Source organism: Acanthochromis polyacanthus, chromosome 2 (assembly GCF_021347895.1).
Source record: "Acanthochromis polyacanthus isolate Apoly-LR-REF ecotype Palm Island chromosome 2, KAUST_Apoly_ChrSc, whole genome shotgun sequence".
Lineage (NCBI taxonomy): Eukaryota > Metazoa > Chordata > Actinopteri > Pomacentridae > Acanthochromis > Acanthochromis polyacanthus.
This window is the reverse complement of record NC_067114.1, coordinates 26,772,234-26,788,092: the sequence shown is the minus strand read 5'-3', so window position 1 is coordinate 26,788,092 and position 15,859 is coordinate 26,772,234. Positions and strand designations below refer to the sequence as shown.

At 41.2% G+C, this 15,859-nt stretch overlaps 1 protein-coding gene across 4 annotated transcripts in view; it reads left to right on the top strand.

Moving 5' to 3' along the window:
• The window catches only part of cdh8 (cadherin 8), a 103,907-nt gene that overhangs the window by 38,664 nt on the left and 49,384 nt on the right, over window positions 1–15,859 (top strand). For all 4 annotated transcript variants that reach the window (XM_022212777.2, XM_022212774.2, XM_022212776.2 and 1 more), the window contains one exon: window positions 82–376. In XM_022212777.2, coding sequence (XP_022068469.1) covers window positions 82–376 — 295 coding nt within the window. The remainder of the gene's footprint in view (window positions 1–81; window positions 377–15,859) is intronic.

Genomic DNA, 15,859 nt, shown 5'->3' with positions numbered 1-15,859 from the left:
TGTTTACACAGGGGATCAAACTGGAGACTCTGCTGTGCTTTTTAACTTTATCTCTTCTTTTTCTTCTTGTTTTGATTTCAGCTACACACGGACTTGGATGTGGGCAACAAGAACATCAAGTACGTGTTAGCAGGTGAGGGGGCAGGCACCATCTTCGCAATCAATGAGTTAACAGGTGACATCCATGCCATGAAGAGGCTGGACCGCGAGGAGAAGGCCGAGTACACACTAACAGCCCAGGTCGTTAATGCCGATACAGATGAGCCTTTGGAGCCACCGTCCGAGTTCATCATCAAAGTCCAGGACATAAATGACAATCCACCGCAGTTTATTGAAGGCCCGTACCGTGCTTCCGTTCCAGAAATGTCTGCTGTTGGTAAGTCACAATAGACAGACCTCATTTCTGCTCTCTGCCTCACACAGCAGCCTAATCAGTGTGTGAGATTTCCGAGACGGCTGATCTCTAATGGGCTATTGCATAAAAATAATGAGTGAATAAGAACAAGAGGAAATGAGTGTGCCTATTTACATGCTTGCCTGCTATGAGTATTTCGCCAAATGAAAATACAAGAATAATGAATCAAATCAAATCACTGGGACTTCACCCATAGCTCAGCACTGCAACTGAACAACTGCCATCAGTGTCGACACACACTTAGGAAAGGCCCTCTACAAACAGCCCACTCGCAAGGAACTAAGAACATGCAAAGCATGAACCAGACAATTTTAGATTGTAAAACTAAACAACTCACTACACCAGGAGGGCAGGGGAAACTATACTAAACTTTCACTGTCACACACAATCAGAATTTTGCAGCAACTGAAAAAGCACCACTGGCACATTTCAGAGAAGCTATAGCAACATAAGCATATGTAGATACAGCACAAGCCCTAATGGCAAGCATAAAAAAATGCTTTTCTCTACTTTGTATAGGTCAAGGGCCATACTATCTTATGATGTGAATCATTTGGGAATATATACAATTTTTACTGCATTCTTTAACATTTTCCTATGTGCAGTCAGTTATGTGATATAAGCTAGTGAACACTATACTTCATATTTATGGAAGGATTAGAAAGCTTCAAATGTAATATTTGATAGATGACAGAATGGAAAAAAGAGAACCAGATGAAGGAACCACTGTGGACAATCTTTTGTATATGAGGAGCTTAGATCTGGTCAGCTGAGCTTTTTTTTCATTCCTTCGACAACAAAAAGGCTCAGTAGACCTCCCTGTGGAAAAGTTTGCACAGGGGTAGTTTTTAATTCAAGATTTTTTGTATCTTCGTATAATCATAGAGAAAGCAGAAGATTCACATAAAGAGATTGCATGTACCCTCACAAACTGTCACAAAGCCTGACAACGCTGACTGATGCTAATTGCCCCAAGCTACCATTCTTCAAGTCCCACAAACTGGTACACAAACCACTGCAAACACATTCCGTTGCACCGTATGCTAATATATTCATACATTCTCATTCATATTCAGTTCATGCATTTAAATGACCACTGTGTGATGATAATGTATAGCTCATCGAGGATTGACAGAAGCCTGTAAGTGGATCGTTGCACTGTCTTTTTTCTTCATGGGAGCCTCACCACTGACCCCAGAGCAGCAGGAGTCTTGTAGAAAAATGCTTCCATCAGTAGCAGGAAAGAGATCAGAGTGTGTCTTTATGCCGTTTTGACATTGGAGGAGTTCAGTGAGGGTGTTGAGGTCTGTTGCTGGGCGGTAGGCACTTGTTATTGTGTTTCCTCATCGAGCTTCCTCTTGTTACCTGTCACGAAGCTGACATAACATGCTAGGGCAGATGGTGTTATGTATGTAACGGAATCTGTTTGGTATATCCCATCTGTAGGATGGAGCCTCTGCGTTGTTTCTTTGAGACAATGGTGATTTAGCTTCAGCTTCACATGACGATTACAGCTGATTTCTATTAGCTGCTGCAGTGGTGAAAGCAAAACGGAACAAAACACAATGCAAAAGCATGCATGTAAACCCAGGATAACAGTGAACTCTTCTTGTTTGAATTCTGTTGCTTGATCCCTGCTGCTCACTGCTTTGGATCTCAGTTAAAATGTATTGTAGCTCTCCAAGGGCTTTGTCAGAGCAGTGCAGGGACAACCATAGTGATGGGGGAAAGAGCAAAGTGGTAGTTGACAGCACTCTGTGATTTGCCAGTGGGACTAATGCATAAGAAATGGAAATCGGCATCTCTTTGTTGATTGTTGTTCCCTTTTGTCACTACTGATTAATTAAACATTCACGAATGCTCAGTTGTTTGCTTGAAAGGCTTTTCTTTCAGCAACTAGTTTTCCTCTTGTTAAGTTTTCATGTGCTGCGGCATTATGAGAGGAATTAGACGCCCCGGACAAACAAACAATAAGTCATTCATCTCTCTTGTCTCATATTCATAAATCATCGGTTTCTTTACAGTAGTGTTTCATCTTTATCGTGCTGAAATGAAAATTTGTGCAAGACTCAGTGGATTTCTGGAAGTGTCTCGAGCAGTGGATAACTAATAAAGTCCACAGGCAAGTGAACAGAAAATAAACGAATATAGGTGAAGTGTGCTGCATATGAACAAATCTCCACAGCGAGAAGAAACTGGGAACCATTAAAATGTTATTATGGCCCATGCTAAAAGGTGCTGCATTACGTCTGGTATTGAGTTCAGACAATGCTGAGTGTGCTGATGTATTTCTGCTTAGCGTGAACCCACCTGCGTCGAATAATCAAAAATCTAATCCAGACCATAACAGCCTGCTTCTCCTGACGATATTATCCACTTACAGAGCTTGTCAGTTCCACTCCAGACTTATCAATGTCGTAGCACTTCCACGCTTATCAAGAGTGTATCCACACGGTATCAGTAGACCAGGCACAAATATCAACACCCACCTTTTATCTGTCAAGGACTATGGCTAGATAGAAAAACCCCTCATTGAATGTCACCATCCCCCATAGGAAGCGGTCCCCACAGCCGGATGAGATATGTGACATGGGCCACTGAGGTCGCCATGTTTCCTGTGTGCGGAGGGGCATAGAGGTTAATGGGAAATGAAGGAGAAAGACCTTTTGTTCTTCCTTTATAAGGGCCAGTCGGATAAGACGTGCGGGTTTCTGTGACTTTTCTATGACTTTCATTTTCCTGAATGGCTCAGAACGAAGGTGACTACCATTTTAATTGTTCAGTGAATCGTGTCTCTCTAAGTACAGTACAACAGTGAGAGGAAGTGGAGAGCAAAGGAGTTAGGAGAAATAGCCAGTCAGAATGGAGCTTGATGTCATGAGCGTAAGTAGCCAGGATAAGTCTGTTACCAGTAGTGGTTTTGTACCAGTACTGTATTGCTTCAGAATAAGGGTCTCTATGTGGGTCTGTTTTTAAGTAGAGAAAATTCCTCTCCAAAACTAGGAAACCAGTCAACATTTATTTCAAGCTTAAAGAACTGATGTATTTATTTTTTTTGCCACTTAGGGGAACAGAACAAGCTAATGAAACACTAAAGGATAAACCTGTTTATTTTTTTGTTTGTTTTTTTGTTTGTTTTACTTGGCAATAATATAGATGTTGTGGCTCTATGAGTCATGCTAACAAAAGAGTGTATATTGGGGCAATGAGTGCAGGCTCCCTGCAACTTTCCAAAAATGTGATCTGTAAAGGTTTGTTTTTGAGTCTGAATACAGAAATGACCTTGTGACAATGTTAATGCATTGTGATATCCTTCAACTGATCGCTCCACATGTTCATGCGATTACATCACTGTTATAATGATGCATCAAGGTTTCTAAGCCTGGCATCAACAGATCCCACTCTTTATAGTCTGACTCACCACAAACTGAACTGCTGTTAAAGTTGTGCAGTTCATGTAGAATTTTCCTCCTGTTCTGCTGTCTGTGTGCTACCGTTTTTAAAAACCCCTTCACTACAGGAAGCTAGCAAAGTACATGCTCAAAATGGCAAGTTTTGGAAAGATTGTACAGTAAGTCAGACCTACTTGGTTCTTCCTGAATTATGCGTTCAATGATAGAACTTACCCACAAAACAAGTTCTCCTGAACTCTGTTTTGCAGAGGTAGTGTCTACGGATACGGGTCCGTATCCGTAGCCCACAGGCTACGGGTACGGCACTTTCCATTTGCCAGACAGATACGGACCCGTACGCGAGTCTCGCGAGTCAAGAAGCTGCTAACCACTGCAAACTGTTGAAAGGTAAGCAAAGGTTAAGGTTAGGGTTAGTGTTAGGGTCAGGTTTAGGGTCCGTACCTGTCGTACCGATGCTACGGGTCCGTACAGCTAGCGTCTAGGAGTCACGTGACTAGATCTTGCGTATCTGATTGGCAAATGGCAAGTGCCGTATCCGTAGTCCACAGGCTACGGGTACGGGTCCGTACCTCTAGCAACAACCTTTTGCAGAAGCACCTCACTGCATCCTGGGCTTACCACAGCCAGACCATTCTCCAATGCTGACACAGCTGTTGACATAATGTAGATCTGGTTATGCAAAACAGCTTGGCAAAAGATTTCTTCCTTATCTGGCAGCAGAGCAGTAAGTGCAGAAACACCACCAGTTAGGTTGTCTTTCAGGACAATGGTGCTGTCTTTCTGTCTCTTCCTCCATCTTTGAGTCTCATGTTCCACTTGATTTAGCTCCTCAAGGATTGGAGAGTTACTCAATATCAAATCAAAGTAGCATTTGATAGCAATGCAATTAGTGAAAGGTAAAATCTGCAAAGTAGGATATACATTTTGCAGCGCGGCTGATCCAGAGTTAAAACATGTCAGTGGTTTCACCAATTCATACTTTGCTCCTTGTGTGAGAGATATACGAGACATACTTTAAATGTTGTGTCATGTAATGCTCCGTCATGTTTTAAATCTATGACAGTGAAGTTTGGACTGACACATGACTTTAAAAAGTCATATCGCACATTAAACCACAGTTTCTGTCAGAAAAGTTGCAATGAATGGTAGTCCATTCATTCACTACCCAATTTTTGAATGGTAGTCCATTCAAAAATTGGGGGTCACCCAGACAATTGTTGCTAACATAATTGCACAAGGGATTATTAATCAACAATTAGCATTTCAACATGATTAGCTAACACAATGTACCATTACAACACAGGAGTGACGGTTGCTGGAAATGGGCTTCTGTACCCCTATGTAGATATTCCATTAAAATCCATATAGAATATTTATTTACCACATTAACAATGTCTAGACTGTATTTCTGAGTAATTTAGTATTGTCTTCTTTGAAAAAACTGCTTTTCATTCAAAAATAAGGACATTTCTAAGTGACCCTAAACTTTTGAATGGTACTGTATTTTCCTCGGATCTCGAAACCATAGGCCAACCACCCTCCTCATAAGAGTCAATGGGGTAATCCGCCATTGCATTTGAGTTTCCAGAAAGTCAGCATCACAAACCATTGTGGTGGGATGAATATATAGAGTGATTAGGTCAGCCAGCAAGTTGCCCATGCAGATGGAGATTCTTAATGTAATTGGCAAAATGGCCATTCTAGGTGACTAAGTTCTGTGTTCACTTTCAGTCACACTTAAATCTAAACTTAACAATGATTCATGTAAAAATCACCTGGTTTCTGGAAACTATAACAAGTTTATGGTTTTCGGCCTGATAGTGTAAAACTATTTTGTTAAACTGTTTTATTAAGATGAATTGATTTCTTTGAGTTTTATCTACTTGCTTGCATTTTCTTGTTTAGTTGTGTGCTACAAAATTATTAAACACAGTGATGTGTGTCATATTCAGTTCATCCTAATGATAAATTATTTTCATGCTGTACATATTAATTCAATCTGTTGTCTGGATAAAAATATTACTTGGCACAACTTTATTCACAAACAGTTATTTTTAAGCCATCAAATTTATTCTGCTGTGTTATAAAAATACAAGGTTTGAACAATATTCTCTGCATGTAATCCTTAGACAAATAAGATAAATCAAAACATAATTTAAAAAAATGTAATTAATATACTCTACCTCTGCATTCTCACTTACATAACTACATTCATTAGATAGTTATATTTCACTGTCACTTCAGCAAAAACTGAGAGTTTTGCTTATTTGTGCAGGCCTTGCCATGATTAGAATTTTAATTCGTTTACACGCATTGCACAGATCTCCCAGGATTAGTAGATCCCGTTTCCCTGTTAATGGGGTCTTCAACTTTAAGGCCAGTACAAGCTGACAAATTCCCCCGCATGTCTGTCGACCATATGCTGGAATTATGAGGCTCTGCCACCCATCTGCAGCTAACAAGGGGGTTGTGATGTAGTTGGAAATTACAAAGTCTGCTTGAAGTGACGCTTCAGGTAATTAGGAGGAGGTCGCTAGACCCTCCTCCCTGTGCTGAGAGGGGGTGCAAATGACAATAATTGCTACGCTGCGAAACAAACTTGACGAAAGTTGTTTTGCTAGATGGAACTCATGCGAGAGATGCCCCAGGAGTGTCGGGCTGTGAATGTGCTTCATTATCAGGGCGATTAATAAACGGGAACACAGACAGATGGCCCATCTCCTCTTCGCATGGGCCATGCTCTCTGAAACCCCAGCAAAATGAATACCTGTATGGAAGCACAGATCCTTGCCAAATGTGTCAAGATCTGCTAAATTGGAGTGTAGACATAAAATTGAAGTGACATTAATAGATTACCTGGAGTTGATTTGCATTTTCAGAGTTATTATGAGTGTGGGTAACAGGACTAACAGGCACGGCCATCTATGTAGGGCCTTAATGATGTTTCTGATTACGCTCTCATCACCACCGGCAGCTGGGAAAATAAGTAAAGGCCTGTCATCACAGATTTGGACGATAAATGAGCTGACTTGATCAAGGGTAGACATATGTAAATGAGCAAGATGCAGACCTTTATAAGAGCTGATCATTTCATGGTTTCAGCATACAACAGAAAGCTCACTGTGATCATAGATGATTTAATACACTCACAATTTTATACCTGAAATGCTCATACATAATTCTGCAAGAAGGATAACATTGTTAAATACTGCTGTATGTTTCATGAAAGCGTGTGTTGCTGTGCATATCTATCTATCTATCTATCTATCTATCTATCTATCTATCTCTAATTCTTGTTTTTTCATTGCATTTGTCGAGACATTGCATTCTGTCTTTTGGATCAATAGAGGGAAAGCTGAGATATTTTCAGACCATTTCATGCTCCACTTGGGCCAGATGTTCTATAAAAATATGTGTGTACATATATATATATATATATATATGTATATTTCTATGCTGATCTTGCAGTAAATCTTGAGCATTTCTTGGTCTTGGAAAGTCTGAGTCTGAATGCATTAAAACAGCTTAAGCTGAATAAACCCTAGCAGTATTTCAGGGTCACAGCAACCCACATAAGTAAAAGAAGCACATTTATAGTGCATCTTTTATCTGGCATTTCTCTGTTGAGCTTTGAGCTGAGAGCTAAGAGGGAGGGTGTCTGGTGTTTGTGCCTCTCTCTTCTCTGATCCTAGACTCTGGTCTGCAGCTTGGCAGATGGGCAGAGTGGCAGGGGGCCCCTGGCCCTTTAGCATAGTGGGCAGCTGGGCCAGAGATGGGCCAGTGCTGGGCCAGTGTTGGGCCACTGCTGGGCCAGAGCACATCTGACGAAGAGGCTCCAAGGCTGGGTACGGACGTGGCAGACCGGGGCTGTGATGATGGTGGTGGGTGGCTCACAGGCTGAGCTAGGGTGAGAGGGGGTCAGGGCAGTGAACCTGGCCAAGGCTCTGACTCTCCCAGGCCTCTCTAACTGCCAGGAAGCGTTCATGCCAGCCTGCCCTTTTCTGTGGCTGTGCTAAATGGGGATAGGACAGGCCTCCGAGGCAGAAAGGATTTAACTGACATGCTGGAGCTTCTTTGTAAATAACCTGCTACTCCTATCTATCTCACCTCAATTGGCAACAGCATCTGCACTTGTGCATCTGTGCGTGTGTGTGTGTATGTGTGTGTGTGGTCAGGTGCTGGCTATACTTGTGGGGACCAAATGTCCCCACAACTGAAGGAAAACCGAAAACAATAACACTTGTGGGGACCTCATTTGGGTCCCCACAAGTTTAAACAGTGTTTTCTTGGCCATGTTGTTACTGAAAAAAGTAAAAGTGCAAAAACGTTTCTTTATGGTTAGGCATTGTTTTGGTGAGGGTTAAGGTTAGGGTTAGGGGTTGGATATGAATGGGAGTCAATGGTATGTCCCCACAATGATAGAAAAACATAGTATGTGTGTGTGTGTGTGCGTGTGTGTGTGTGTGCATAGTTCTGTGTGTGTGTATTTTATGCCTTGTTTTAATTCATCTCTGTTTGCATCTGTGATATTGGTCACTTGTCCGTTACCCAGTTCCTCTTTTTTTGATGTGTATTTACATTCTTCTGTGCTGCTCTTGCCTGTATCCGTATTCAATTAATTGCTAATTCAGCATCTCTCTGTTTCACACTTAGCCATTACATGGCCCATATAAAAAAGAAGGGCAAGTCATATTTTCCCCAAGCTAACATATATGGTGTTTAGGAATTTAAAAAGAACAAAACAAAACAAAACATACACACACGCACAGTCACAGCTGCTCAGTATCACATACAAATATGTATTACTAATTCATCAAATGTTATTTATTATCCAATGTACCTCTGAATTATGTATATAACATCATCAGTCATTGGTCCAGAAACAGTAATATGAGCCCTTTAGAGCCCCCTGGGGTATCGCCTTATTTATTTATTTTTTTCTCCTAGAGAATACACACAAGCATGTATGCAAACACTGCACATAAATGCATGTATATGTCATGCACGTACACAGATCTCACATACACAAGTGCACTAAGACACATACCTTCTTTGTAAGCATAAAGTCACTGTGTAAAGACACTGTTGTTCAGGTGTAATTTGTCCCTTCTCCCCTGTGTAGCCTGCAGAGATGCACTCTCTTTGTAACTCACTCGCTGCACAGACTTTTTTTTTTTCTCCTCTGTACTTCAGCATCCCTCGCTTTTTTGGTCGCCATTGCTCTCCTTTGCTAAGCTAATGGTCTCTCTCACTCTTCCCTTGAGGGAGAACAAAAAGTAGCTGGCTTCTAGGTAATGAAGCCCTTCAATGTGATCTGCATAAGATTGCCTCCCTTGCTGCCCTGGCTGCCTTGCCCCAATGAATAGCAAAAGACTCTCAATGAGACTAAGGACAAAAAGCCGCCTTCTCCTTAGCCACAGTGCCGTTTCTCAAACAAAGTCGTCTTTTTTCCCCCCCTTTCTACACTGCTCATGAAGTAGAAAGAGAAGAAAAATTAAAAGGAGCTAGATAAATAACAAACAAAGTTCATGAAAGGAAAGGTAAATGAGAGAGAAAGAGTGTGTATTTATTCATGTGTGTGCCAGTTTTTGTAATGATGAGGAGAAGGATGCCAATAACTGAGGCTGTCACAAACGCACCCTGTGTGTTGTTGCACTGAGTGGATGTGATTAAATGAATTTCATGCAATAGGGTCAACAGTGGTACAATGGGGCATGAGGAAACCACAGGTTAAAAATGAAATTTGTTTGGCTGAATGCAGTCCAGTAGTATTTACAAGGGTGCAGTGTTCAAATTAATACATGAAAAAGCCTTTTAGTCAGGTACACCTGTACTGTCACGTCCCCAGGTTTCTGTCCTGTTCAATTAATTATTTGCAATGAACATTTTTGCAGCTTTGGAATCCATGTCAGTCTCATCTTTCGCTGTCATACTGTCACACGCTGCTGATCATTGTATCAAGGTCAGCTAATCAATCTGAGAGTGAAAACAAGGACAGAGCATCCTCACTTTAACAGTGCTGCAGGGAAGGAGAGGGGCTGATTCAGTTTACCTTGCCATCTGAAGATACTGCAATGCCTTCTAATGGCCACTGGTAGGCAGATCGAGTAACTGTGATTACATGAATGAATGAACGAATGAATGAATGAATGTGGTATGTACTTCAAAAAACTAATATTTTTACAACTGAAAGTGAAACAGATGAACAGATTTTTCAATACGCAAAAAGTTAATCAGCAACTACCGTAACATATGTGTGCTTTTTATGTTTTACTTAATTTGTCCAACCATACCATGTCGCTTTGCCTTCTGAGAATTCTAATACGGATTGTTTGCCATTTTTTAGGCATTTTATTTTATTTATATTATATTTGAATGTAATAGGAGAGGTAATGACTGGAAATGCCTCATTTTTCTCCTTTAATGGAACTAGTTATCAAACTTGTGGATGTGTGGATGAACCACATTAGCCCCTGTTCAGCTGTTCTCATTCTGCATTGGCAGCAACATTGGGGACAAATGTGAGGAAAAATGTATTGGAATGTTATAATTCCATCACTCTTTAGTTCATCTTTATTGATTTTGACTAAAATTTCTGTAAGTTTTTATTATTATTATTTAGGCACTTAAAGAATGTAATTTTGAAGTTCCCTTCTCCACCAGGCCCGAGACTTGGAAAAAATTGATGTTTACTTTTGCCTAATCAAAACTGTGAATTGGAGTAGATAACAGCCTTATAGCAATGACTAAGTAAACACTGATGTTATTGAACCTGTTCTAAAAATCCTCAACAGCAGGTCTGCCAAAATTGATGCAACTGAAATGAAGCACAACAAATGCTCCATCCATTTTTTTTCTTTAGTACCATTCTGCTTCTTATCTGAATGTGCCAACCTTTGAAAAATTCTGCTGGTTGTGTTTTATCAGAGATACAGCTAGTACATGAACCTACAGAGTGGAAGGGGTTAAGTGACCGATTAGTCTCAGCATGGGTTCTCTCAAGAAGTGTATTGGCAACTCTAGCATTCATGCTTCATAAGTGCATTTCTTTGCAACTTCATCTGAGATCTGTGAAGTTTGTTGTGAATACCACCAGCTGCATTCATTATGCTGGGAACATATCACGTCTTAGTGGAGACAGATCGGGTGTCGTTTGGCTAGAACAGTTATTGTCTCACTCACTCAGTCAAAAACTTGTCTATCAGCCCCCCATTCTGCAGGTGACACACTGAGCTGGATCCATTGTCTTTGCTGTACTGCTGAAAAGTAGTTTTTATCTTTGCAACATTTTAAAACAAGAAAAGCGCTCTGTCTTTGTATAAATTCCGATGGCTGAAATCTTAAAAAAAAAAATAAATGTGGCAGACATCACGACACTATGGAATGTGGTCATTTAATATAGATGTACCCACAAACAAAATGACTGTGCTGAGCACAGGCATGTGTTATGCATGTTACGCACCCATCTAGGGGGAAGGTGCGTAGCATAACTTGGGGGCTCGTCTCATTTGTTTTTCGCATACATTTGTGGTGAGTATTTTTCTGATTTGTTTGAAGGTTATTCTATTTGGCTGGCAGTTTTTCCTCTGTGTGTGGGGTAAAAATTGACCTGGATGAATTTGTACAAAATCCTACCCTTGAAAAGTTAAGCAGGTGCACCAAAGCAGATTTAGTGTTGATTGCAATTTGTTTAATATTTCTTTGCCTTTTATGGCCAGAGAGGCGCACTTTCCCCCTAGATGGGTGCATAACATAATTATGCAACTGTCTAGGGGGAAGGCGCGTAGCATAAGATTTATTTTTTTAAAAAATTCCCAGTCCCCAAAAACAATTAATAGGTTCTAACAAAAATACAAAAAAGTTTATTTACAATAAATTATTTACACTCCATGGTCTTTACATTTCAACAACAAACAAAAAAACTGGACTCAAACTAAAGAGGCATTTTAGCACTCAAACGAAAAACTTATCCAGCAAAACCACAACTACTAGAAAAAAGAAAGCTAACTAAAATCTAACAAAAAAAATCAAAGCTAGTGTAATCTAACAAAGAACACAGGTATCAATTCAAAAGTTTGGAGTCTGGCAAAACACACAAAAAAGGTGCTGCTGTCAGAGTGGCTCTCTCTCCACTGCAGGGCAGGCCACCGAGATTTACAAAAGGTGAACAGCCAATCAGCAGTGGGTCCGCCTTGCCGCCAATTGCACCTCTTGGACAGAACAAATATCTCCACACCGACAGACCACACACTACAAACTAACAGGACGAACAAACGACTCACACAGAAAACAAGGACGTGACAAAGATCTACACAAACACAGAACACCCACTCCCAGAAAACAAAACAACTCCAAAATACAAACACAACAATACCACATTCCACAACACGGCCACAACCGTAACTGTCATGTAAGGATATGTCATGGGCGACGGGAATTGATGGGACTCGGAAACACCCCCACAATTTTATCAATTGTTCCCTGTATCATTTCTAACGGATAAGTCCAGAAAAGTCCACAGCAGTGGATTTGTAGTAGAATCGCAATCATGTGATCATCAGCAGGCAGTTAACGTAGCATTCACTTGTTGTCATAGTTACAGTGATGCCGTGCCGCGGTCTCGCAATGATACAGCCTTCTTAAACAAATCTGTGGATCCAGATTATAAGCCATTCAAATCTGAGTAATGTTGCTAACACAGAGACAGAAAGATGAACCGACAAACGTACACCGATCGTCACATAACTGCACCGTTCCTTGGCAGAGTAATTTGTTTTGGATGTTCAGTCACATGTATACACAACACAGCTCTTTAGGGTTCATTATTAATTACTCTGCTAATCAATTTCATAGCATGCAGAAGATAGATATTTTATTGACCTGCAATTTTGTTAATGAATCCTTCAAAATGACACTTGAAAAGTTCCATTTCTCAGTTTGTGTACGTCATCTAACTTTTCCGTGCATGGGTCTGTGTGTCCTTATCAGATGTGCCACATATCAGCCAGAAGTGACAAGGGACTGTTTGAAGTCTTGCTGGTGAGTGGGAGATCCTCTCTGCATCATCACTACAGCAGGCAAAGTGAGAAGGGTTTGCACCTTCGACTTGGCGAACGCTTACTCATATCTACTAAGATGTCAGGAAGCTTTCTCATATGCATCCGTCAGTACACAGCCATGGTTCACCTATTAATTATTCAACAAGAGAGTTGTGGATATTTAATGTTGTGTTGTAAGGCCTCTTTTTGGAGCACTTTTCCTGCTCTGCATTCATTGCTCTTTGCTTCTTTGCGTCTGTTTCTTGCTGTATCTTGTATTGTGTGCATCATTCCCACTTCCCCTTGCTGTTTCAAAAAAAAACAAAAAAACCAAAACAAAAAAATAACAAACAAGAACTTTAGCTCTCTGGCTCTGCAGCCAAAAGTCAACATGTCTGTGTGTGTGTGTGTGTGTGTGTGTGTGTGCGCGTGTGTGCGTGTGTGTGTGTGTGTGTGTGTGCGCGTGTGTGCGTGTGTGTGTGTGCGTGTGTGTGTGTGCGTGTGTGTGAAAGTAGAAGTCTGTGTACTCATGTCATGCTTCAGGTGATTTTACAGTGTTGAGCAGCAAGAACAGGATTCCCATACTCTCATCCCTCTATGTCTGCATTATTAATTGTCTGAGGTACCAACCATAGCTATTTGCACCCTGCAGGCACCCAGCACTCAGTACCTAAAATTAAAAGCCACAATTGCCTCCCAATAAAAGCCATAATAACACTCTTTAAAGTTACATTTTGCTCCCACAAAAGACTTCATTTAACTGTGGAAGAAATAAAGCAAAAAAAATGGCATAAAGACAGACAAAAAAGGGGCTTTGCTTTGTGTGTGTCTCTGTGTGTGTGAGTACATTTCAAAGTGGCTACAGCCAAGATTCATGTGGCATGCGGTAGCTGGTAGTGGAGAGGGATTGGTCAATGCAACATAAATGGGGGTGGAACACATTCATCAAGGTGGCAGAGATTTGAGACTAGAGAGGCCCATCCAATCACCAGCACAGAATAAAGGGGAGAGGCATAAAAGTCTGTACAGCAAGGTCATTTGAAAAAGAAGCTGATAAGACGAAAGGATCAAATCTCCAGTGCGAGCGAGGCCCTCCTCTTGATGTCTGTCCCTATTAACGAAAGCCCTCGTCTGCCTCGTACAGTCAATGCCACGCCTCAGCTGTCTGACACAATGAAGGAGAAGTTTAAAAGAAAAAAAAAACAACCAAAAAAACACAAACCGGTCAGACATGCTTTTATTGCTTCTATTTTGCCATCAAAATTTATGGCCCCAGTTGCAATTTTTTTTCTTATTTCTTTTTCGGGAATAATATTAAATGCTGGGTTTTTTTTTTTTTTTTTTGTATTTTACTGCAAACCGATACCAAATTCCGGTCGTGTTACTGTGTGTTTTAGCCTCCAGTCTTCTGTCACGCAGGCTGCTGATTTGTGGCATCACACAGCCTTTCTTGTGCACTGGCTGTTTGTGTATTGGAGCATTGGCAACTGTACTGCTCTCAACGCTGCAGTATGGATTTAGTCAGTTTGCGGTTTTACCACAGTCACAGTCTGGTGTCCACACACACACACACACAGTCAATCCTACAGCAGGTTTGCTATGTCACACTGGGGGCTGCTGTGTAATTGTGTGAATCTGCTATCCAGCACGCTACAGAGATAGCCCTTTAAAATTTCACTTCACTTCTGGGAGTGTAAACAAACCTTAGGATTACTAGGGGTGTAAATCCACATTCCACCATTTCTGTCGCTATGCCACTTTTTCTCTCCTTTTTTTCTGTCGGCCACCTCCTTTTGAGAGTTTGTATGTGTGTGTTCAGTATTTAGAGGGTGTTTGTGCATCTGTCTGTCTGCTTATGATTGGTGACTGTCAGCATGTTAACAAATGCACAGGTGTGTTTATTTCCATTATGTGTATGTGTGCATATATGTGTGTTAGCGCGTGTAGGTGAGTGATGTAGGCGTGTATTTTAAGCTGTCTGCCGTACGGACACTATGTGGCAACGTGCAGGTTTCTGTCTGTGTGTTCTCTGTGATGGATTGCTTGTCAGATGGCAGCGTAGCACCGCTCTCACCGGCTGACGGAGACATTAAGTCACCAGTCACGTAGACGTAGTACATTTCAACATTCCCCTGGGAAAACGCTTTAACCCTTCTCCCTCCAGGATGGCTGTCAGATGACAGCGTGGATTACTTAGAAGGTGATCGCCGCTAAAACCCGCAGTGTGGCTGGATTCAGCCGAGTTCAGTGTCTTAATGCAGTTGTGTGGGAGGTGGAGGACCTCTGTCACACGTTACTTTAAGATGAGCCAATTGCGAGGGTTATGGGCTACAGACTGTGTGCTGTGACTGTCACTCAGAGGCTTGAGATGTGTTTTTTTCTTTGCTTTATTTTACCTCTGCAGGTTGTAAGAATAGAAAATATGTAATCGGCTGAGAACATCTTCTTGTACTGCAGCAGCCTGGGGGAGTCGTGGCTGAGCGAGGGATTGCAATGCTTTCCTCAAACTCTGTCCTTTGTTTTTAATGCAACATCATCCTCAGTGCTGCTGCTGTCCCCAGAATATGAAAATAACGCTCTCTGAAACAATGTCAACATTCGTGTTGGCACAGAAAGCAAATTGACTTTTTCTGTTACACACAGTTGGCAAATTAAAGGAAAAACCTCAACACCCAGGCTCGAACACACACATACATATATATATATAGAGGCAGGGTTAAATCCCCTTGCCCCTTTAAAGGGAAGAGTCTCTGCAAATCATTACAAAGTAGTTCTAAGTGATCATGTTTTACAATGATGAAACATTTCTATGGGAGTTGGTCTCTTTCAGGAGGACAGTATCCCCATTCATAGGGCACTGAATGGTTTGATGGAAATATTGTGAATGACTTGGTTGGCCTTCATGGAAAGAAAATCTCAACCCAACTGAACACGTACAGCAAATTATGGACTGACAACCATCATCAACACCCCAAATGAGGAACTATCTCTTG